The following is a 24,642-nucleotide window of genomic DNA, read 5'->3' on the forward strand; positions in this document are numbered from 1 at the left end:
TGTCAGATTGTCCATTCGTAAATTCAGTGTTTCCCTCTCGTAGCGTTCAAAGGGCACACTGGACGCTCTGGTCAAGGAGTAGGGCTGATCCGAGCGTTCAACGGCAGTCAAGCACCCAAGCTAACTGGCTAATGTTGGCTAGCTACTGCCAGACACAAATGAGAGAACACCTCACTCTGACCATTTTACTTTCCCTAGCAGATCTGGTTATCCAGAGCGTTGGTGACTATGTGCTGCTGGCAACAATTTAATTACRCTTTTTTTTTTGCAGACCTTTTCTGATACCAGCCATATTCAACAGGTGTTGAGCGTTCGTAAAGTCATCCGTTATTCTGTGTGAGAGTGCTCTGAAATCTGAGTAGATAGCCAGAATGAACCATGTTCGTTTGAAACACACAATGACCATACCACTTAGCCAAGAATGATGTGAATAATCAAGTCACTTAACGTTGGTTAGATAGCAGATAGTTAATAATTCTGCCTGGCAAGTTCGATGTATTAGTAGCCAACTAACGTTAGGTAACTAGCTAACATACCGGTACATACTGCTGTAATGCTATGCGGTTTGGATAGGATAGCGTAGCTAGAAAATTGTCAGCCAAAGTAACGTGTAAAGTAACTTATGAAAAGTCATTACATTACTCAACATTTTCCTAACATTTGTCATAATTAGTTAAAGCAATGAATTTGTATCCGCTCTTGTTGGACTTAAGCTACATATTTTCCGCCATTTTCTTCAAATCTGAAAACGCTGTGAAGCCACACCCATTTTCTGAAGAATTGCATTATGGGCCCTAAAAACACGGAAATAGTGTCCACTGCATGTATACTTCGTATTTTGCCTAATTTAGTACGACATCCGGGAACTTTTGGCATACTAACTTTATCCATACTATGACCAATAAGCATACTATATACTCAATTCACATCACAAATAGTACAGTTARTAGGAGTATTCGAACACAGCTAATGCTTTTGAGATAGTTATTATAAATTAAATTAAACTGTTCCACAAAAATGTACACATGAAAACCATAACTGGCCACAATCAACAGCAACTCTATGCGAAGGGGATGTCGTGCTGCATGAGACAAATGGTGGTCACACCACCATATTGACTGGTTTTCTGATCCACGCCCCTACCTTTTTGTTTCATGTTCTAGTATCAAAAAAAGTTTTGGTATACCGTGCAACACTACCAGTGTCTAGTTGCATCTTTAGATTCCATAGTTACCACAGCTGAGAAGCACATCAAAAGCAGCTAAAAGTCCTCTGGTAAAAATAACAAAAACTCTGTCCAGCAGTTGAAGCAACCATTCCGAAACAATGTACAGAAAACTGCACACATGAAAAACACAATGGTCCTTGGCTCCAGGCGATGAGATGATCTGGGAAGATCTAAGCTGGTTTCTCAAATCAAAACAACTAGCTAGTTGATTGGAGAAGTAGTCAAATATCCAARCCAATTCAATGTTGATAACCAAAATGTCTGTATTCAAAACTTGAATAGTTATCAATATTGTTTTTAAAAACAACGCACAAACAAACACTTGAAACAAATAATTATTGAGAAATTACAGGARTAAACTACCAAGGCTGCCACTAGGCGCCACATCAACCATGGATGTTGGGGTGGTGCTGACGATGATGAATATGAAGTTGACAAATTGGGAAATTTCTTAGTCGTCTGGTGGTCAAAGCAAGAGTGTGAAAAGTCTGGACAAMCTCTCCCTGCTCTTACGGACTCCTACCCATGAGCCCCCTCTCGTTCCAGTTACTGTAACCAGCATCCTCACCCACTGAGCACCAACCGACACCGGACGTCCATGGACGTTGAAAGGTAGATGAAATTAGGTCAGTCACCCTGGCCTTGATTTCAACATCCACAGGCGTTGTTTTTTGGTCCGGTCCGGACCAGCCTTGATTTCTACTACTTCATTTGGCCCAAACATAGACCTCCATGACTGGTTCACACTTGGTCCGATCTAGACGAGAACAAATCTGAACCAATCATAGACGTCTGTTTCACAACGTTTGTACAGTAAAGAAAAGTATAGTTCACTACGTTAGTCTTATAGAGCACACAAGTTAAGTACACTATAATGTACTATACTTTATTGTACTGAACTATACTCTACTTGACTATACTCTACTGTGCTTTGATGTCAAACTTGTGAAACATTGATGTCTATGATTGGTTCAGATAGGCTACCAAATTTGGTTTTGTTTGGTGGCGGAGCTCATTAAAAGAACAGCCAGTGTGTAGAATAATATGCCCAGGAGGATATTGCATATTTCTACCTTTTTTGTGTACCTATTTAGGGTACATCACCATAAAGAGAATGACATTCATATCCATAATAATGCTTTTCTGTGTAGTACAGATCATGGACCCATGATGAAATTATTTTACAACAAATATGTTATCCAAATATAAAACCACTTCACTTGCTGTATAGTTAAATAACCAAAATAGATTTTCTCAAACTCTGTTATGTCAAAGCTGACACCCCATTCCTTCAGCAGACATCTTTGGATCTAGATTCTGAGCAGATATTTAAGAGTTTTTMGAAAATGTGGTCCCATAAAAATATATAAGATTTCCCCAAAATTCTGTTACCGAACTTTGCATTTGCACAGTTCTTCCAGTAAATGCTTTTTGTAAAATGTTCAATGTAAATTGTTAAAAGTAGTCCTTAGAGTTGTATGGTTTGTTAAAGTTTGAAATCAGTGGTTTTTGTTTGGAATACATTTTAAGTATGAAATCAGTCGGCACTATTCTTTTACAGTGGAATTGGCCAGTAACACCATCTGAATTATCAAGGTTTCATACAACACCGCTCTTTGAACACCCCTCTTTAAATTAGGCTACTCTTATTTTCCAACCACATTCACTTATTTGAACCAAAATGATTATACCCAGGTTGTTTATTTATTTTTTTCAGTTAGAGGATTCACTTTTTTCATTTGGCGTTTGTGTCTGTCTGCTGRTTTGGGTTTATGGCAAACTGACATCCATTGTTGTGTGTAGGCCTAAGCTACTAACACAAGACAATTGTATTTCTTCAAGAATGTCAGCTTTGCCAGGGTTTACTTTAAGATAAAAGATAATACCTTTTTAAATTGCCATCCAAAAATAGATTTGTCCTCCTACACATTTCTGGCCATGAAGTAATAGTTACAGAACTAGGGAGTTGACACTGGCAGCCAGTCATGACTCATGTCCATCAGATCTGGTGCTGGGATGGCGACTGGGGCAGGCAAAGGGCGCTGATCAGGCGCCAGGAGACCATCTCACAGGAGAAGTAGAGGTTAGGMAATACAAGAGGAAGATAAACAGGAGGGTACAAGGGGTTCCCTCGAGGGAATATGGGGGAAATTGGAGATAATTAAAGATAGTTGGACAAGGAAGGAGTGGTTCTCACAGCAGTGAGGAGACAACTACTCATACAACAAGTTACAAACAAAATTAAAATATTCTAGTGAAGTCCAACAGGCAAATCAAATGTTATTAGTCACATGCGCCGAATACAACAGGTGTAGACCTTACAGTGAAATGCTTACTTACGAGCCCCTAACCGACAGTGCAGTTTAAAAAAAAAATATGGATAAAAATAAGAGAGAAAAAGTAACCAAGTAATAAGCAGTAAAAGAATAACAATATATCAGGGGAGTGCCCGTACAGAGTCAATGTGCGGAGCACCGGTTAGTTGATGGATAGTATGTACATGTAGGTTGAGTTAAAGTACTATGCAAGATGACACAGAGTGGCAGTGTGAGGGAGGGGGTGAATAGTCTGGTAGCCATTTGACTAGAAGTTCTGGAGTCTTAGGCCTGCGCTACCCTCTGTAGTGCCTTGCGGTCGGAGGCCGAGCAGTTTGCCATACCAGGCAGTGATGCAACCAGTCTGGATGCTCTCGATGTGCAGCTGTGAAACATTTTTGAGGATCTGAGGACCCATGCCAATCTTTTCAGTCTCCTGGGGGGAATAAGTTTTCTGCCCGCCTTCACACTGTCATGGTGTGCTTGGACCATGTTAGTTGTTGGTGATTGGACACCAAGGAACTCTCACACCTGCTCCACTGCAGCCCCGTCGATGAGAGATGGGGCTCTTGGTCCTCTTTTTCCTGTAGGCCACAATCATCTTCTCTGTCTTGATCACGTGTTGAGGGAGAGGTTGTTGTCCTGCACCACACGGCCAGGTCTCTGACCTCTCCCTATAGATTGTCTTGTCCTTGTCTGTGATCAGGCCTTCCACGGTTGTGTCATCGCAAATTTAATGATGGTATTGGAGTCGTGCCTGGCCGTGCAGTCATTGTTGTGTACCTACCCTTACCACCTGGGTGCGGCCCATCAGGAGTCCAGGATCCAGTTGCAGAGGGAGGTGTTTAGTCGCAGGGTCCTTAGCTTATTGATGAGCTTGAACGCTGAGCTGTAGTCAATGAATATCATTCTCACATAGGTGTTCCTTCTGTCCAGGTGGGAAAGGGCATTGTGGAGTGCAATAGAGCCTGCATCATCTGTGGATCTGTTGGGGCGGTATGCAAATTGGATTGGGTCTMGGGTTTTTGAGATGTTGATGTGAGCAATTACCAGCCTTTCAAAGCACTTCATGGCTGCAGAAGTGAACGCTACGGGTCGGTAGTCATTTAGACAGGTTACCTTGGTGGTCTGCTTAAAACATGTTGGTATTACAGACTCGGACAGGGAGAGGTTGAAMATTTCAGTGAAGACACTTGCTAGTTGGTCAGCRCATGCTCGCAGTACACGTCCTGGTAATCCGTCTGACCCTGCGGYCTTGTGAATTTTGACCTGTCGAGGTCTTACTCRCATCGGCTTTGGAGAGCGTGATCACACAGTCATCCGGTACAGGTGGTGCTCTCATGCATGTTTCAGTGTWATTTGCCTCGACGCGAGCATAGAAGTAGTTTAGCTCCTCCGGTAGGCTCGTGTCACTGTGCAGCTCTCGGCTGTGCTTCCCTTTGTAGTCTAATGGTTTGCAGGCCCTGCCACATACCGCACCGTCTCTGACGCTCATCAGATGACTCAGTCTTAGTCCTGTATTGACGCTTTGCCTGTTTGATGGTTCGTCKAAGGGCATAGCGATTTCTTATAAGCTTCCGGGTTAGAGTCCCGCTCCTTGAAAGCGGCAGCTCTAGTCTTTAGCTCAGTGCTGTCTGCTGTCTGTAATCCATTTACATCTTAATGTAAATGTAAAATGTTTCTGGTTGGGGTATGTACGTACGGTCACTGTGGGGACGATGTCATCGATGCACGTATTGATGAAGCAATGACGATGTGGTGTACTCCTCAATGCCATTGGAGGAATCACGGAAATTTTCAGTCTGTGCTAGCAAATCAGGTCTGTTGGCTTAGCATCTGCTTCATCTGACCATTTTTATTGATCAGTCATGGTGCTTCTGCTTTAATTTTTGCTTGTAAGCAGGAATAGGAGGATAGAATTATGGTCAGATTTGCAAATGGAGGGCGAGGGAGAGCTTTGTATTGCGTCTCTTTTAGAGGTCGACCTGGCCAATATTTAGGGACGATTTCGGTTTTCATAACAATCGGTAATCTGCATTTTTGGACGCCGATTATATTAGCACTCCACGAGGAGACTGTGTTCAGCAAGGAGCAAGGTAAGTTGCTAGCTAGCATTAAACCTATCTTATAAAAAACATCAAATCTTAACATAATCACTAGTTAACTAAACATGGTTGATGATATTACTAGTTTAACTAGCTTGTCCTGTGTTGCAAATAATCAATGCGGTGCTGTTCTTTATCATCGAATCACAGCCTACTTCGCCAAACGGGTGATAGATTTAACAAGCGCATTCGCGAAAAAAGCACTGCCGTTGCACCAATGTACCTACCATAAACATCAATGCCCTTCTTAAAATATTTATATATATATATATAAAAATTTATTTATATACATGTGGCCCAGCTGGCAAATTAGTTCGCAAAGAGCCAGGCGGCCCAAACTGTTGCATATACCCTGACTGCGTGCAATGAACGCAAGAGAATGACACAATTTCACCTGTTTAATATTGCCTGCTAACCTGGATTTCTTTATGGCTAAATATGCAGGTTTAAAAATATATACTGTGTATTGATTTTAAGAAAGGCATTGATGTTTATGGTTAAGTACACATTGGAGCAATGACAGTCATTGATTGATTGTTTTCATAAGATACGTTTAATGCTAGCTAGCAACTTTACCTATGCTTACTGCATTCGCGTAACAGGCAGGCTCCTCTGTGGAGTGAAATGTAAAGGTGTTGAGAGCATTGGACTAGTTAACTGTAAGGTTGCAATTGGATCCCACGTGCCAAGGCTGCCAAGGTTAAAAATCTGTCGTTCTGCCCCTGAACGAGGCAGAACGTTCCTTGGCCGTCATTGAAATAAGAATGTGTTCTTAACTGACTTGCCTAGTTAAATAAAGGTGTAAAAAAAAACGCAAATCGGCGCCCAAAAATACGATTTGATTGTTATGAAAACTTGAAATCGGCCTAATTAAAAATCGGCCATTCCAATTTAATCGGTCGACCTCTAATATATACAGTGGGGAGAACAAGTATTTCATACATGCCGATTTTGCAGGTTTTCCTACTTACAAAGCATGTAGAGGTCTGTAATTTTTATCAATAGGTACACTTCAACTGTGGAGACGGAATCTAAAACAAAAATCCAGAAATCACATTGTATGATTTTTAAGTAATTAATTTGCATTTTATTGCATGACATAAGTATTTGATACATCAGAAAAAGCAGAACTTATATTTGGTAAGAACCTTTGTTGCAATACAGAGATCATACGTTCCTGTAGTTCTTGACTAGGTTTGCACACACTGCAGCAGGGATTTGGCCACTCCTCCTACAGATCTTCTCCAGATCTTCAGTTTCGGGGCTGTCGCTGGGCAATACGGACTTTCAGCTCCCTCCAAAGATTTTCTATTGGTTCAGGTCTGGAGACTGGCTAGGCCACTCCAGGACCTTGAGATCTTCTTACGGAGCCACTCCTTAGTTGCCTGGCTGTGTGTTTCGTGTCGTTTGTCATGCTGGAAGACCAGCCACGACCCATCTTCAATGCTCTTACTGAGGGAAGGAGGTGTTTGGCAAGATCTCGCATATCATGGCCCATCCATCCTCCCTCAATACGGTGCAGTCGTCCTGTCCCTTTGCAGAAAGGCATCCCCAAAGAATGATGTTTCACCTCCATGCTTCACGGTTGGGATGGTGTTCTTGGGGTTGTACTCACTTCTTCTTCCTCCAAACACGGCGAGTGGAGTTTAGACCAAAAAGCTCTATTTTTGTCTCATCAGACCACATGACTTCTCCCATTCCTCCTCTGGATCATCCAGATGGTCATTGGCAAACTTCAGACGGGCCTGGACATGCCTGCTTAGCAGGGGGACTTGTGTGCGCTGCAGGATTTTAATCCATGACGGCGTAGTGTGTTACTAATGTTTTCTTTGAGACTGTGGTCCACACTCTCTTCAGGTCATTGACCAGGTCCTGCCGTGTAGTTTGGGCTGATCCTCACCTTCCTCATGATCATTGATGCCCCACGAGGTGAGATCTTGCATGGAGCCCCAGACCGAGGGTGATTGACCTCATCTTGAACTTCTTCTCTTTTTCTAATAATTGCGCCAACAGTTGTTGCCTTCTCACCAAGCTGCTTGCCTATTGTCTGTAGCCATCCAGCCTTGTGCAGGTCTACAATTTTACCTCGATGTCTTACACAGCTCTCTGGTCTTGGCCATTGTGGAGAGGTTGGAGTCTGTTTGATTGAGTGTGTGGACAGGTGTCTTTTATACAGGTAACGAGTTCAAACAGGTGCAGTTAATACAGGTAATGAGTGGAGAACAGGAGGGCTTCTTAAGAAAAACTAACAGGTCTGTGAGAGCCGGAATTCTTACTGGTTGGTAGGTGATCAAATACTTATGCATGCATAAAATGCAAATGAATTACTTAAAAATCATACAATGTGATTTTCTGGATTTTTGTTTTAGATTCCGTCTCTCACAGTTGAAGTGTACCTATGATAAAAATTACAGACCTCTACATGCTTTGTAAGTAGGAAACCTGCAATCGGAGTGTATCAAATACTGTTTCCCCACTGTATATGTATACAGTGGGGAGGCAGAAGGTAATTGACCCTGCCGATTTTGCAGAATCACATTGTATGATTTTTAAGTAATTAATTTGCATTTTATTGCATGACATAAGTATTTGATACATCAGAAAAGCAGAACTTAATATTTGGTACAGAACCTTTGTTTGCAATTACAGAGATCATAGTTTTCCTGTAGTTCTTGACCAGGTTTGCACACATCTGCAGCAGGGATTTTGCCCACTCCTCCATACGACCTTCTCCAGATCCTTCAGGTTTCGGGGCTGTCGCTGGGCAATACGGACTTTCAGCTCCCTCCAAAGATTTCTATGTGGTTCAGGTCTCGAGACTGATAGGCCACTCCAGGACCTTGAGATGCTTCTTACGTAGCCACTCCTTAGTTGCCCTGCTGTGTGTGTGTTTCGGGTCGTTGTCATGCTGGAAGACCCAGCCACGACCCATCTCAATGCTCTTACTGAGGGAAGGAGTTGTTGGCCAAGATCTCGCATACATGGCCCCATCCATCCTCCCCTCAATACGGTGCAGGTCATCCTGTCCCTTTGCAGAAAGCATCCCAAAGAATGTGTTTCACCTCCATGCTTCACGGTGGATGGTGTTCTTGGGTTGTACTCATCCTTCTTCTCCTCCAAACACGGCGAGTGGAGTTTAGACCAAAAAGCTCTATTTTGAATCATCAGACCACTGACCTTCTCCCATTCCTCCTCTGGATCATCCAGATGGTCATTGGCAAACTTCAGAGGGCCTGGACATGCGCGCTGCTTAAGCAGGGGCTTGTGCGCTGCAGATATTTAATCCATGACGGCGTAGTGTTTTACTAATGGTTTCTTGAGACTGTGGTCCCAGCTCTCTTCAGGTCATTGACCAGGTCCTGCGTGTAGTTTGGGCTGATCCCTCACTTCCTCATGATCATTGATGCCCCACGAGGATAATCTCATGGAGCCCAGACCGAGGGTGATTGACCATCATCTTGAACTTTTTCCATTTTCTAATAATTGCGCCAACAGTTGTTGCCTTCTCACCAAGCTGCTTGCCTATTGTCCTGTAGCCCATCCCAGCCTTGTGCAGGTCTACAATTTTATCCTGATGTCCTTACACAGCTCTCTGGTCTTGGCCATTGTGGAGAGGTTGGAGTCTGTTTGATTGAGTGTGTGGACAGGTGTCTTTTATAGGTAACGAGTTCAAACAGGTGCAGTTAATACAGGTAATGAGTGGAGAACAGGAGGGCTCTTAAAGAAAAACTAACAGGTCTGTAGAGCCGAATTCTTACTGGTTGGTAGTGATCAATACTTATGTCATGCAATAAATGCAAATGAATTACTTAAAATCATACAATGTGATTTTCGGATTTTTGATTCGTCTCTCACAGTTGAAGTGTACTTATGATAACACTAAATGACTAAATGAATTAAAATCAGACCTCATACATGCTTTGTAAGTAGGAAAACCTGCAAAATCGGCAGTGTCTCAAATACTTGTCTCCACTGTATATAAAAAATCGGCTGATTTAATAATTGTCAGTTGTTTTTGGTCCTCCAATAATCGATATCGCCATTGAAGAAATCATAAAATCGGTCGACCTCTAGTCTCTGTGTGTGGAGTATAGGTGGCCAGAGTTATTTTCCTCTGGTTGCACATTTAACATGTTGATAGAAATAGGTAAAACTGTTATAATAATGAGTTTGCCTGCATTAAAGTCCCCGGCTACTAGGAGCGGCGTCTTGGGTGAAGCGTTTTCGTTGGTTTTATGGGCGGAATACAGCTCATTCAATGCTGTCATGTTGCCAGCCTCTGACTGTGGTGGTATGTAAACATCTACAAAGAATATAGAGGAAAACTCTCTCGGTARGTAATGTGGTCTGCAGCTTATCATGAGAAACTCTACCTCAGGTGAGCAATGGCTCGAGACTTCATTAGATATCGTGTACCAGCTGTTGTTTACAAAAAKACATAGACCGCCGCCCCTTGTCTTACCAGACGCCACTGTTCTATCCTGCCGGTATATCGTATAACCAGCCAGCTGTATGTTGATATTGTCGTCGTTCAGCCACAACTCCGTGAAGCATAAGATGTTACAGTTTTTAATGTCTCGTTGGTAGTTTAATCTTCCCCAATAACTTGTCCATTTTATTGTCCAAAGATTGCATGTTTGCGAGCGGAATTGAGATGGAGTGGGGGTTTATTCGATCACCTCCTACTCCTCAGAASGCAGCCTGCCCTCCGGCCTCTTTCTCTGCCTCCTCTTCACGCAGATCACTGGGGTTGGGGCCTGTTCCCGAGGGAGCCGTATATCCTCCGCCTCGGGCTCATCAGTCGTGAAAGAAGAACAATTATTATGCTTGTCCATAGTGAGTAATCGCAGTCCTGATGTCTAGAAGTTATTTTCGGTCATAAGAGCCGGTAGCGGCAACATTATGTAAAAAAAATAAAAAATATATGCAATCGGTTGGGGGCACGTAAACCGTCTGCCTTCTGCTCCGGCGCCATTTTACAGGCACACAAGAACGTTGAGTTTAAAGTCCATGGTAGTGGGCCCACCGCTGCTAAATATAGGATAAACACTGCAACTTTTCTCAAGTTAAAAACAATTTTAGGCATAAATGCATATCGGCAACAAACTTAACAAACTTAAGTGATGGTAGGAGAAAAACGTTTTTAAACGAGAGGTCAGGTGCACTCTGGAAATGTGAGCTCCCTTGTCCAAATGCCTTCCAAAACAAAGAAACAGTGCCTTTGGGAAAGACCTTGACTCTTTTCTATATTTTGTTATGTTACAGCCTTATTCTAAAATGGATTAAACWAATACAGAAATCGTCAGCAATCTACAGACAATACCCCATAAAGACGGAGCGAATACTTAATTTTTAAATATTTTTTTTATAGCAAATGTATTAAAACTAAACAGGAAATACCTTATTTACTTAAGTATTCAGACCCTTTGCTATGAGACTCGAAATAGAGCTTAATCAAAATTCTATCCAAATCTAAATGAAAATGCTAAATGTAAAAAGGTACTATTGCCATTGCCGACTATGTAAAAATAGCCTACATAAAGCCCACRAATAACATTAGCAGGTATAAAATATCCTGATAAAATAAATATCCAATAAATCAGTCTGGCCTGTCTGCAAAGAACTTGAAACATTGTATCAACTTGGGTCCAGCTGAAGCTTGCCCTAGCAAACTTGCAACATTGTAATTGTGGCTCAGTTGGTAGAGCATGGCGCTTGCAACGCCAGGGTTGTGGGTTCATTCCCCACGGGGGGACCAGGATGAATATGTATGAACTTTCCAAATTGTAAGTCGCTCTGGATAAGAGCGTCAGCTAAATGACTTAAATGTAAATGTAAAATATTCTGGGCACTCAGTTTCCCCGCCAGTGAGCTCCAGTCAGACACAGCTATAGGCTATTTGGTGTCAAGGGATAAGAAGTAATCTGGTAGGCCTATTTTATGATGTTTCCATTGGATCAGAGCATGACAGTATTTCCATTTCAAGCTGAGTGGTTATCGAAAGGGCGAGAGCTGGAAAGACTTAAAATACATTGAGGAACTKTTGTCATTCTCAATGGGTGTAAAAACAGTTTGTTTGCTTGCTGTTTGAGGTGAAGAAAACATTACTTTGAGAAGCTAATTGGATAGCTCAAATCACTGTGCATGCAGCTTCCACGACCCTACATCAAAGTTAGATACTACGCGAGTTAGATACTATTCATAACTTTTAAAACCATGACCAGAGAGACTGTCATAGAATGCAGAAAAGAGCTGCTCTTTTTATGACTGAGTTCATGTTGAAGTTTTTAAGCACTGTTAACACTTTCACGAACCATAAAACATGCTTCTCCCTATAACCAACCAACACACTGCAGCTGCAAGGAATGAGCAGCCAAATGTAGCCTATTGAAAAGCCTGYGTTTTATTATTTGCGGCTCATCATTTCTATTTTAATATCAAGGAATATTTGTGCATGAGGCAAAAATAATGCAGTGCAACTTGAGTTTCAACATCGTGCAGGACGGTGCCCACTCTCTCTGGTCAGTCTTACTTAAGGACGGGAGAGAGAGCAGGGACTGTGAGAGACAGGCCCTCTGCTGCTCTATCCCTCCATTCGCTGAGACTGACCATCAGAAAAATCCAGTAAAACAAAAAAGCTAATTATTTGTATTTATGCYCAGCTGTGCCTCTTTAGTAAAACTGATTTATTTAAGTTTTGAAATATAATATGGTCTGAGAATAACAATATTGTCAGGTCAAGCAATTAGGCTACTGCACAAACCTCATTCCTACAGAACAGTTTTTATTAGGGTAATGTTGCATASGTGAACACTTTTTAAGTCATATTTTAACAAGTTAATCTGAGAGGTAAATCTTGGCTTGGTTTTTAACGACCCGAAAGTGATAGACTCAGAAACAGTTGGTGACTACTGCTTTACTTACTAGCTTTTGCCCATAGTTATAGAATAGATTATTATGTAAACACTGAACAGGGAGTCAACATTAAATCAGTTAATCCTGTCACAGTGTTAATTAGCTTGCTTGAACTTATTGCGTCTCACCTTCTCCTTAAGTTATTAATCTTTAGAAAGATATAGTGCATTCGGAAAGTATTCAGACCCCTTGACTTTTYCCACATTTTTTGTTACATTATAGCCTTATTCTAAAATTGGTTAAAATTGTTTCCCCCSCTCAATCTAAACACAGTATCCCATAATGAAAAAGCAAAAACAGGTTTAGAAATYTTTGCTAATGTATTCAATAAAAAACAGAAATATCACATKTACATAAGTATTCAGACCCTTTAACTCAGTACTTTGTTGAAGCACCATTGGCAGCGATTACAGCCTCAAGTCTTTTTGGGTATGACACTACAAGCTTGGCACACCTGTATTTGGGGAGTTTTTCCCATTTCTCTCTGCAGATCCTCAAGCTCTGTCAGGTTGGATGAGGAGCGTTGCTGCAGGTCTCTCCAGAGATGGTATATCGGGTTCAAGTCTGGGCTCTGGCTGGGCCACAAAGACATTYAGAGACTTGTCTTGAAGCCACTCCTGCGTTGTCTTGGCTGTGTGCTTAGGGTCGTTGTCCTGTTTGAAGGTGAACCTTCGCCTCATTCGGAGGTCCTGATGGCTCTGGAGCAGGTTTTCATCAAGGATATCTGTACTTTGCTCTGTTAATCTTTGCCTCGATCCTGACTAGTCTCCCAGTCACTGCCGGTGAAGAACATCCCCAAAGCATTATGCTGCCACCACCATGCTTCACCGTAGGGATGGTGGCAGGTTTCCTCCAGATGTGACGCTTGGCATTCAAACCAAAAAATTMAATATTGGTTTCATCAGACCAGATAATCTTGTTTCTCATGGTCTGAGAGTCTTTAGGTGCCTTTTGGCAAACTCCAAGCGGGCTGTCATGTGCCTTTTATTGAGGMGTGGCTTTCGTCTGGCCACTCTACCATAAAGGCCTGATTGGTGGCGTGCTGCAGAGATGGTTGTCCTTCTGGAAGGTTCTCTCATCGCCAGAGGAACTCTAGAGCTCTGTCAGAGTGACCATCGGGTTCTTGGTCACCTCCCTGACCAAAGGCCCTTCTCCCCCGATTGCTCAGTTTGGCCAGGCGGCCAGGTATCGGAGGAGTTTGTGGTTTCAAACTTCTTCCATTTAAGAATGATGGAGGCCACTGTGTTCTTGGGGACCTTCAATGCTGCAGAAATGTTTTGGTACCCTTCCCCAGATCTGTGCCTCGACACAATTCTGAGCTCTACGGACAATTTCTTCGACCTCATGGCTTGACCTATGGGAACTTATATAGACAGGAGTGTGCCTTTCCAAATAATGTCCAATCAATTGAATTTACCACAGGTGGACTCAAGGATCTCAACGATGATCAATGGAAACAGGATTAAACCTGAGCTCAATTTCGAATCTCATAGCAAATGGTCTGAATACTTCTGTAAATAAGGTATTTATGTTTCTCATTTATAATAAACTTGCAAAAAAATCGAAACCTGTTTTGCTTTCATTATGAGGTATGTTATGTAGGTTTAAAAAAAAWTGTTTTAATACATTTTAAAATAAGGCTAACTAACAAACTGAATAATGTTAAGGSTCTGAATACTTTCCAAAGGCACTGTATTAAAACGATACACTTACCATAAGCTCGAGTTCTGTGCGATGAACCCCCAGTTTCTTGAGCCCAATGGACAGGTCGTTGACGCAGATGCCCCCATCACCATTCACGTCCAGGACTTGAAACAGCACTTTCAGTCTGTGGTCCTGCTCGGGTCCACCACAAAGTTCGCATGGATACGATGGCTCACAGGAGTCATCACAGGAACCTGTTTTCTCTCCTGACAACGGCCGCTCCCGAGCTGGAGGGGGGGATGGGAAGGATGGACCCCCAGTATCCTCGACCCCGCCACCTGGGTCAGAACCCCGGTGCGCCTCATCTGCTTGGCATTGACAGAAGACCACGCTGAGCAAGGGGGMCACGAACGACCCTTGCTTGTGCATCATACGGATGGAACCAATATTATCAAACTATTAAAATCGATAGCCGATATTTTACTATATCTAAATTTAATGTGAATTGGGGTAGCTTGGCTAGCTGCCAAATATGGACAAGTCTATTTTAGCCACCACGTCACGTGCGTTCTAACTAAATTGTTCAGGACTGCTAAAAGTAGTGCAGACAAAACAGTCAAATGTAAACCTTGCAATGTAACCATCTTATTCCACCGTTATCCAGGTTTAGCCCATAACGGTTGACTTCTTTAATTCTCTGCTAACTCGGTTGGCTTACTAGCAACCGGCATAATAGCTAGCTAGCTAGCTAACGTTAGCTATTTTAGCTAYGTCTGCCAGCTGAGAAGTGATGAGGTGGATGCTGAGCCGCGTTACAATGTAACTTAGTCAATATACTGTAAATTTCAACAAGTTTTTGCTGTAATGTGCCACGAAAGTCACTTCAGTGATACCTTCTACTGGTATTGAAGATGTCCACTGCCCTTTCTTGGATATAGCCGGCGAATTCCTCCCGTTTGACTTGGCAGTTGGATTGATAACTGATACCACAAAAAAAAAAAAAAGCCGGTGCCGGCTCTTCCTGCCTACTTAGCATTTTCAACCTAGGGCCAGGAAATGACTAGTGAAGAATGAACAGTGAATAGGGAGGGTGTTGGAATGTGCATGATGGATAGGTCCAGTAGCCAATCACCATCGTTGATGTAAATGTGTAAAACCCAGAACGAAATCGGTTAAAATGAATCSATAAATGAAAAAAAAMTWATCTCATRAAAAACATCCACATTACAACACAGCCTACATTCATATTGATGCAATGTTGACATTTTGTCAATTTGTTGTTGTTTTTTACTACATGGAGCGAGATAATTACTTTAATTGGGATAAACAATTGGCATTTAGTTTAGCCAACCACAGCAGGCAAAACTGGAGGAATGTAACCAACCACAGTTGGTTGGGCGGAGTTCTAACCACAACGAACGTAAGCGTTGTTTGTAGGAAGAAGAAGSCGATTCTGGAAGCCATTACGTTGCGCAGATCAATTGAGTAAATCCTACTATTTTACGTACAATACGCACAATTATTTAAAAGAAACAGCAATTTATGCAAATATGGCATCGAATGGCAAAAAGAGAAAAATGAATTTTTCGGAGAGAGAGGTCGAAATTATTGTGGAGGAAATTGAGAAACAAAAGCACATACTCGTTAACCACTTCAATGCGGGAGTCACTCACATAGCAAAGAATAACGCGTGGATAGAAATCCTGAAGAAGGTGAACGCTGTAACAACCTGCCCAAGAGAATTGGCCGAGGTCAAKAAGAAGTGRTCGGWTATGAAGACCGAGGTGAGGCGCAAAGTGGCACAGGCGAGGGCGGCAATTGAGGAGAACACTACCGACTGCACTCCGGTTCCCGTTATCCTCACTGCTATGCAGCAGCGTATTTGTAACCTCTTGGGAGAGGCGACTATCATCAGTTTACCTGCTGGAGACCCAAATGCTGAGATAACTTTACCTGTTACTATGAGCTCAGTCACCACCGTGACACTCACGGAAAGTACGCTTTTCATACGTTTCTAACCAGGCTGCAATGACTTTGGCAAGAAGAGCTAGAGCAAATTCCAGTTTTTCAAATCTCAAATTTTCCACATTACTAGTATGAAGATGATGACGTTATTTATTTATGTCACAATAACCATTTATTCAGGTTGCCACCCCAAATGAAAGGGAAAACATTGCTTTAATACATTGCTTAACCTATTCAAAACACTGTTTCTGATATTTGTAGGCCTTCAGACAGCTTCAGCATCATGCGAGGAGACGAAATCCCTAGATGGTAAGTCGTTTATTCGGTTTGAAGTGTCTGGTTCTGTAAACTGTTATGGAGGCAGTCGCAAGGTGAACAATACAGGGTGAGMCGGCTTTTCTTACAGCCCAGCACTAACACATATGATTCAGCTAATCAMGGTCTTAATTTTAATAGTAGAATCAGAAGTGTTAGTGCTAGGCTGGAGAAAAATMTTACACAGCCTGTAGCTCTCTGGGACCAGGAGTGAAGAATCCTTTTCTAACAAGCTGTCTTTTTCCCACCAGCTGAGACCACGTACCACACCCTGGAGGAAGGCGGCATGGTGGAGTACTGCACCACCGTGGTGACCGCCATGGAGTCGCATCCAGTGGAAATGCTGACGGCAGTGTCTTCGACCCAACCGCCCAGCCAGGCCAAGCCCCAGGAGCTGAAGAGCCGCATTGCCCTCAACTCGGCACGGCTCCTCCAGGAACAGYGGGTCACCAATGTGCACGTGAGGCAGATCGCTCAGCATCTGGAGGGCCAGAACCAATTACTTCAGATGATCCGTAGGTCCCAGGAGGCGCAGGCCTACGCCCAGGAGAGGCAGGCCCAGGCCCTGGAGGGCACCCAGGCAGCCTTGCTGGCCCTGGTTCAGATGATGAGGCCGGCTCTCAAAGACCTGAGGAAGTTCCTGCAGAGCGGGACTGACAACTCCAACAACTCGGGGACTCCTGCAGAGGGCTCGCAATAGAGGCCCAAGATCCCGTTGCCACAGCCAGCCGAGAATTAACAATGTATGTGTGTGTGTGTGTGGTGTGTGTGTGTGTGTGTGTGTGTGGTGTGTGTGTGTGTGTGTGTGTGTGTGTGTGTGTGTGTGTGTGTGTGTGTGTGTGTGTGTGTGTGTGTCAGAGAGAGAGTGGTTGTGTCAGAGAAGAGTGTAGTGTGTCAGAGAGAGAGTGTGTGTCAGAGAGAGAGTGTGTGTCAGAGAGAGAGTGTGTGTCAGAGAGAGAGTGTGTGTGTCAGAGAGAGAGTGTGTTCAGCGAGAGATGATTGTGTCAGCGAGAGAGTGTGTGTCAGCGAGAGAGTGTGTGTCAGCGAGAGAGTGTGTGTCAGCGAGAGTGTGTGTGAGAAAGAGAGAGTGTGTGTGAGAGAGTGTGTGTGAGAGAGTGTGTGAGAGATTGTGTGAGAGTGAGTGTGAGAGAGTGAGTGTTTACGGAAGAGGTGTGTGTATGAAATGTGTTTGTGAGCTTGCTCATGCTTGTATGAAATATGAGAACTTTGAGAGAAAGATAACTGCAATGAGTTCCCTTAGAATGAGCATGCACAGAGGTTTAGGGTTGTAGTTCTAGATAGACATACTACATATCTAGATAGAAATAAGTTGCTGTAATGGTTGTAAAATGAAGTCACATTTTCCACTATTGATTGGTATAATTGACCATAGCCATACTTACTAAAAAGAGTATATMAAATCTTCAAAAACATATTGTTCTTAGAAGAGCTAAATTGACCCAGGCAGAGCTGTTGTATTATTGCAGTTGTTATTCCTTATATGAAATTGGAATGGAAGCCATTTTTCTTTACAGACARTGGGCCAGAATTGCATCACGATTTTGTATTTGTGCAGAATTGTTTATTTTTCCAAGTGATATCAAATATTTTAAAAATCATAGCAACAAAAATAAACTTTGTTTAAATGATACCATGAAATATTCGTATTTACTTTAGTCTTTTTCAACCTTTTCTCTATTTTTATGTTATTGCATTTGTAGGACTGAATCTGACCCATTCATCTCTGTAGTGTTTTAAATTGTGTCACTATTTCATTAACTGAAATATTGGGGATCTGATGGGAAAATACAGGTAGTTGATGCTGATACCACTTACTGTAAAATGTGTGCTTTAATGCAATACGAATCTGGGGATGCAACGTCAATGTTACAATTACCAGCAGATGGCGGTATATGTTAAGATTTAAATCACAATTTGACATTACAGCGTGTAGACTTATTTTAGTGATTTCTCAGGTCTACAAATAAACCTACRTTGATGTTTTCACATAATAGTCATATGTTGAGAGTAGGTCTATAGAGGAACGCAATTTTCTTATGTCGTTTTTTTTATCAAATTAGCCTAACATGTTGATTGAGGTGTATTAATGAACAGAAAATTATATCACTTTTGGTTGGATAAAATAAATTGATTCTAATGTTTAAGATGTTTATATATGTAAAGACTGTATCAAGTCAGGTGACTTATTAAACATAATGCAAAACGTAACCTACACGCTTCTCTAAGCCAATAGGCGGTGCTTAGCAGCTCTGTTTGGAAGAGAGGAGGGACAAGACCAGCCCACCCTGATTCAAAGTAAAGTGTGAATGTCCTTTTATTGGCCTGAGGAGATGTCCTGTTGTCTTCGTTGAACATGAGGTAAACTACTTCTTTGACATAATTTCACTGCCTTCGATTTGTGCTTGTGTTGTGTATCACTTCGGTGAATTAATGTCGGCCTGTGGGTGAAATGCGATTGTGTTTGCGTAGAGGGTTGACAATAAATACTTGGTAAAATGTATGCAGAAGAGTCGAATTGATCATGGGACGAACGAACTACCTTTCCTTGTTATTGTTGACGGATGCTGACTCCTGGAAATCCCCGATTAGCGAATAAATGTGTGCATTAAATTGTTTGGGGAATGGTGTAGTTTATTGTCATTTCTAAATCCCACAACCAACACGGTGTAAAGAAAAGCCAAATCTTTACAAAGCATTTATTCTGTGTAGGGTATGCCTTCCAAATATTTTCTTTATAGTTGGCCAAATTGAATACCGTAATAAAGTTTGTTATAGATATTTAATGAAAGGCTTATTACCTATGTGAGATAAATTGGGGATAACATATGAGATGTGTTTGTAATCATCTCCAGCATATATGATCGTAATAAAGCACCTATTATTGTATTTTTTTTCTTGCTCCAGGTCCGAATCAACACTGGGTCATCAGAGATACTGAGCCAACACAATCAAGGACTTCCAAGCTCCTGATTGAAAACGATTTTTTATTTTTATTACTTTGTTTCATTTCCTATCCTTTTTGTTGGTCAATCCCAAAGGTTTAATTTAGGAATATGTCTGCTGCATAAACCTATCAATTATTGACATTTCAGTTCAGTTCAGTCTCAATGGCGTTTTTAATGAAAAAGAAGAGGTTTAAGTTTCAAATCCATTTTACATTGGAGGAGCTCACAGCCGTGCCGTTTGTCAACGTGGTACTTTTCTGCAAGATCCGATTGTTGGAAGGTGGGGACTTTGCCGTCTCATCATCCAGGTAAAAAACAATTATCATGTCAATGCATTTTTTACATGGGGTAGGGTAGGCTATTGCTAGCCTATTGCTAGCCTGGGTACCAGTCTGTTTTACATGACAATTATGTTGGGGGTTTGCAAGAAAGCAGGAACAGGCTGGCACCCAGGCTAGGCTATTGCCTGAATGTCCTGAAAGGTTGATTTGATCAATGTAGGTTGGCACAAKAGTTTTATCAATGTAGGCACAAGAAGGATTAGCCTGAGTAGACCTACACAATAGATGACAAGTGGATCACACCTATTAGTATTGTAAACAGAGGATTATTAGGTAGCTATAATAAGCAAGATCACTTTTCTAAACATAATATATTTCTTTAAGAGAATAATAGGATCTCGAGAATAATAGGTGAATAGGTGAATAGGCTACTTGGATCCCTGCCAAAAGTTGCAACAAATGTAATAACAATTTTATGTTTAGGTTTTGTGCATTATATTTGTTGCTTTTTGCAGATTTGTCACTCTGCCTGTTTAAAAAAAATATTTTTCTGTGTGCAGACACCAAATAATAATTCTAGCAGTTTGTTTAATGGAATGATATAGTGATATCTCCATATTATCCTTTTTGGCAACAATGATTTTCCAAGACATTTTTGTATATGTACATTTATGTATAAGTAGGCCTACTTGCAGGTAGGTAAATGGCACAGATGTTTAAATTGTATTGCGTCAAATTGCTTGCTGTGATTGTGTGTGAGTGCTCCTATTGTTTCCCTGTCACACTCAGCGCTCGAAGTTGGCAGATGGCAGTGACCTTTCCAAGCAATTATTTTCCTTATAAATTGTTTTGAGTTAAATATCAAATGTAGACTGACAAGGTGGAAACAAGTGCTTTTGTAGACAGTTATCCTTCATAGGCTTGGTTCATTTMAATTAATTACATTCCTACACTCATCTTACACCATCTGGGAGTCTCCATTTGTAATTGTGTGTTTATATCTCAGCATGGGGGATATGTTCAGGCATGGGGGAAATGTGGAAATCCATGGATGTAGTACTCCAAAGCAAGTAGTACTTCAAAGCAAAACAGTCCTTCTCATAACAGTTGTAATCCTCCTAGAGCTGTATGTCCGCCAGACARGGTGGCCTACATGTTAATCGATCTATAGTAGCGGTCTGTTAAGTGGTACCCCGTCCYACCGTCTACCAAAAATTATCAGCAGCAACCCCCCCACCCACCAGTGTGTAGCATCCCTTTACTATATTCCTGCACTAGTCCACTTACTCTAACCCTTCACGTTAGCGCAGGACTAGCCCTAGTCTATGTACACTAGGCTACAGCCCTAGTTCTCTGCTACAGTTGTTTTTCTCCTTCCCCCTCTCATCACGTTTTGGGTAATGATCTCATCCACTCTCTCCCTGGAATTACTGTCTTTRAWTAAGACRCCAGGGTCTAGTTAGCCTCTGCAGAGAGAGAGAGGGAGATCTGTCAGGGTATTATGCAGATTTATACAACGGGTGGGTCTAATCCTGAATGCTGATTGATTAAAACTGCATTCTAGCMRGTGTCTATTCCACAAGTTACCACCAGCTAAATCTATGGCGATAAAATGCATATTTACTCTGTTCCATCTGACTGCGCAATCCACTGTCTCATCAGCACAGCCAGGCAATTTATAAACTTGATCTCCACTATAAAAAGCATCTAGAAATTATCTCACATTTCTTTTAGACTAACATTTMGTTTTCAACAGCAGAGATTTGTATAAACCTTACTGTCTGTCTCGCCGACATTTGCAACATTGTTTCAATATTCAAATTCGATTTTCAGTTGTCCCATAGTAATGAACGCATCATTTTTACTGATATATACAAAGAAATGTCATTTGAAAAAAGGTMAAACGAAACGAAGTACAGCTAGTTTGCAGTCTTTCCAGCTTCTGTTTGAAGTGATTGTGTTAGCTGTGTTGTTGGCTAGCTCCTCTGAACAACAGTGTCCTGAAGAGTGAAAACATTTTCTATGCCAGGCAAAATCGCGCCTCATTAGCTTATYGTTATGGATGTATTGAAATAAATGTCACTAGAAAACAGCTTAAACAAATGCAAATGCTGCTACTTTGTTTTTATTCTGGCTGCACTGTTTRACGTGACTGTAAATTAGCCGTAGTTGGCTGGGTTGCCTTTGCCTTGCTTAATGGAGAGAACTCTGTCGTCAAAGCACTTMATTTCATATTGTCAAGGTGTAGGGTTTGAAATAGTGGATTAGATAAATGGCTAGATTCTACAGTGCTGGCCAACATTATTGTCATCCCYAGGGACTGTGTTACAAGGGTTGTTGTTACATCTCTCATTCTCGTGCATATGTTGCTTGTATGAAAGGGTCTGAATTGAAAAAAATACATTGATTTGTGTCTCAACTCTGGAAGAGACTGAGTTGGCAACTTTGACGAGACATTGCTGTAATGTCGACAAGGCAACGCTGAATCAAAGGACTCTCACCTAACGTTGCTACTCTTGGATTGTCAGCTCTGCAAATCAACCAACCAGATTTCTAGTTTGGGTGCAAACTGTAAATATGTCAAAGCACCTAACCACCACGTACGTATACAGTAGATACATAAGTCAAAGTATGATGTATTAGTAGTATTAGTAGCTGTAAAAGTCTTAGTGTCATTATTGACATCCTTGACGCTATGGACTCTGCAAAGTAAAACAAAGGATTTGTTGACAATAGTAACGAAGGTCAGGTGGACTCTGAGTACTAGACAGCTGAGTACTAGACAGTAGCTCAGTGGTTCCCAACCTTTTTTCTTACTGTACCACCAACTGAATTTTGCTCTACCAAGAGAACCCCTGAAGTTCCCCCTCATGTGCATTTTTCCAGTAAGCCTATGGGTCTTCTCAAGTACCCCCTGTGGATAGGCCAAGTACCCCCAGGCGTCTTACTGGTTGGTAACCACTGGTTTAGCCTAACCTTTTAAGCTCTCTGACACACAGACATGTGTCCATTGGCTGTCCTGTTGTAGCCCAGTGTGGTGGCTGGGGTTTTGAATACGGGGAATAATGCGAATAACAGTTACAGTAGAGAACTGCAATGTCCTCTGAAAGAGGAGCACACCRTCTTGTCTGGTGTATCCGTTTTGTAGTTTGAATACTGGGGGGTCAGTGAGCAGAGCTTTATTGACCTATCATGCGTATGCAGCAGTCATTGTTAAACACAGCCATGCATATTCCACAGGAACTCGGAACTCAAACACACTTCTCAAACTTGGTTGTTTATCATGGGTATAGCTGTAAATGTTTGTATCCTCCAATCCAGAGGTGTTGTCAATGACTGCATGTGTGGCCCACTGCACCATCTGATTAAGGGTGTATATTTGAAAAGATTTGAAGGTGGAAAATATGACAATATAATCCACACAATGTGTTTTTCTCAAATAATGCAAGTCTTTKTATTATTTAACTAGGCAAGTCAGTTAAGAACAAATTCTTATTTACAATGACGGCCTAGGAACTAGAGGTTGACCGATTAATCGTAATGGCTGATTAATTAGGGACGATTTCATTTTTTTTTTTTACACCTTTATTTAACTGAGCAAGTCAGTTAAGAACACATTCTTATTTTCAATGACGGCCTAGGAACGGTGGGTTAACTGCCTTGTTCAGGGGCAGAACGACATATTTTTACCTTGTCAGCTCGGGGATTCAATCTTGCAACCTTACGGTTAACTAGTCCAACGCTCTAACCACCTGCACCTAACCACCACCATTGCACTCCACGAGGAGCCTGCCTGTTACGCGAATGCAGTAAGAAGTTGCTATATAGCATTCAACTTATCTTATAAAAAACAATCAATCAATCATAATCACTAGTTAACTACACATGGTTGATGATATTACTAGTTTATCTAGCGTGTCCTGCATTGCATATAATCGATGCGGTGCGCATTCGCAAAACMRRACTGTCGTTACTCCAAAGTGTACCTAACCATAAACATCAATTCCTTTCTTAAAATCACTACACAAGTTTATATTTTTAAACCTGCATATTTAGTTAATATTGCCTGCTAACATGAATTTCTTTTAACTAGGAAAATTGTGTYACTTCTCTTGCAACAGAGTCAGGGTATATGCAGCAGTTTGGGCCGCCTGGCTTGTTGCGAACTGTGTGAAGACAGCCAACTTCGCCAAAYGGGGRATGATTTAACAAAAGCGCATTTCCGAAAAAGCACAATCGTTGCACGACTGTACCTAACCATAAACATCAATGCCTTTTTTGAAATCAATACACAGAAGTACATATTTTTAAACCTGCATATTTAGCTAAAAGAAATCCAGGTTAGCAGGCAATATTAACCAGGTGAAATTGTGTCACTTCTCCTGCGTTCATTGCATGCAGAGTCAGGGTATATGCAACAGTTTGGGCCGCCTGGCTCGTTGCTGTCACGCCCTGACCTTAGTATTCTATGTTTTCTGTATTATTTTGGTCAGGTCAGGGTGTGACGAGGGTGGGTATGATTGTTTTGTATTGTCTAGGGTGTTTGTATGTCTAGGTGTCTGTGTGTAGTCTAGGCATATGTAGGTCTATGGTGGCCTGAATTGGTTCCCAATCAGAGGCAGCTGTTTATCGTTGTCTCTGATTGGGGATCCTATTTAGGTTGCCATTTTCCAGTTTGGTTTGTGGGTTATTGTCTATGTGTAGTTGCATGTCAGCACTTGTGTCTTATAGCGTTCACGGTCGTTTTGTTTTTTTGATAGTTTGTTTAGTGTTCTTCGTTTTATTAAAGAAGAATGTATTCTTATCACGCTGCGCCTTGGTCTCCTCCTTACGACGAACGTGACAGAATAACCCACCATAACAGGACCAAGCAGCGTGAAAAGGAGGAACAGCGCTTAATGGGGAAAT

At 41.8% G+C, this 24,642-nt stretch overlaps 3 protein-coding genes across 5 annotated transcripts in view; 2 read left to right on the forward strand and 1 right to left on the reverse strand.

The window, feature by feature from the left end:
* LOC111963781 (calcium-binding mitochondrial carrier protein SCaMC-2-B) overlaps window positions 1-15,249 on the reverse strand; it is a 56,922-nt gene extending 41,673 nt beyond the window's left edge. Inside the window, exons 1-2 of one of the 2 annotated variants that reach the window (XM_070443516.1) lie at window positions 15,101-15,249; window positions 14,277-14,598 (exon numbers count right to left, since the gene is read on the reverse strand). In XM_070443516.1, coding sequence (XP_070299617.1) covers window positions 14,277-14,598; window positions 15,101-15,243 — 465 coding nt within the window. In that variant the 5' untranslated portion in view covers window positions 15,244-15,249. The other variant, XM_023987291.2, reaches the window with a different exon arrangement.
* Window positions 15,250-15,642: 393 nt separating this feature from the next.
* Window positions 15,643-17,243, forward strand: LOC111963608 (nuclear apoptosis-inducing factor 1). The gene is made up of 3 exons (XM_023987135.3): window positions 15,643-16,202; window positions 16,434-16,481; window positions 16,739-17,243. Exons 1-3 carry the CDS (start codon window positions 15,758-15,760, stop codon window positions 17,185-17,187), a joined length of 942 nt encoding a protein of 313 aa, XP_023842903.1. The 5' UTR covers window positions 15,643-15,757; the 3' UTR covers window positions 17,188-17,243.
* Window positions 17,244-18,782: 1,539 nt separating this feature from the next.
* The window catches only part of LOC111963782 (early estrogen-induced gene 1 protein), a 70,672-nt gene continuing 64,812 nt past the window's right edge, over window positions 18,783-24,642 (forward strand). For both annotated transcript variants that reach the window (XM_023987294.3, XM_023987295.2), the window contains exons 1-2: window positions 18,783-18,866; window positions 19,413-19,761. In XM_023987294.3, coding sequence (XP_023843062.1) covers window positions 19,616-19,761 — 146 coding nt within the window. In that variant the 5' untranslated portion in view covers window positions 18,783-18,866; window positions 19,413-19,615. The remainder of the gene's footprint in view (window positions 18,867-19,412; window positions 19,762-24,642) is intronic.

The sequence above is a fragment of the Salvelinus sp. IW2-2015 genome, linkage group LG5 (assembly GCF_002910315.2).
Source record: "Salvelinus sp. IW2-2015 linkage group LG5, ASM291031v2, whole genome shotgun sequence".
Lineage (NCBI taxonomy): Eukaryota > Metazoa > Chordata > Actinopteri > Salmoniformes > Salmonidae > Salvelinus > Salvelinus sp. IW2-2015.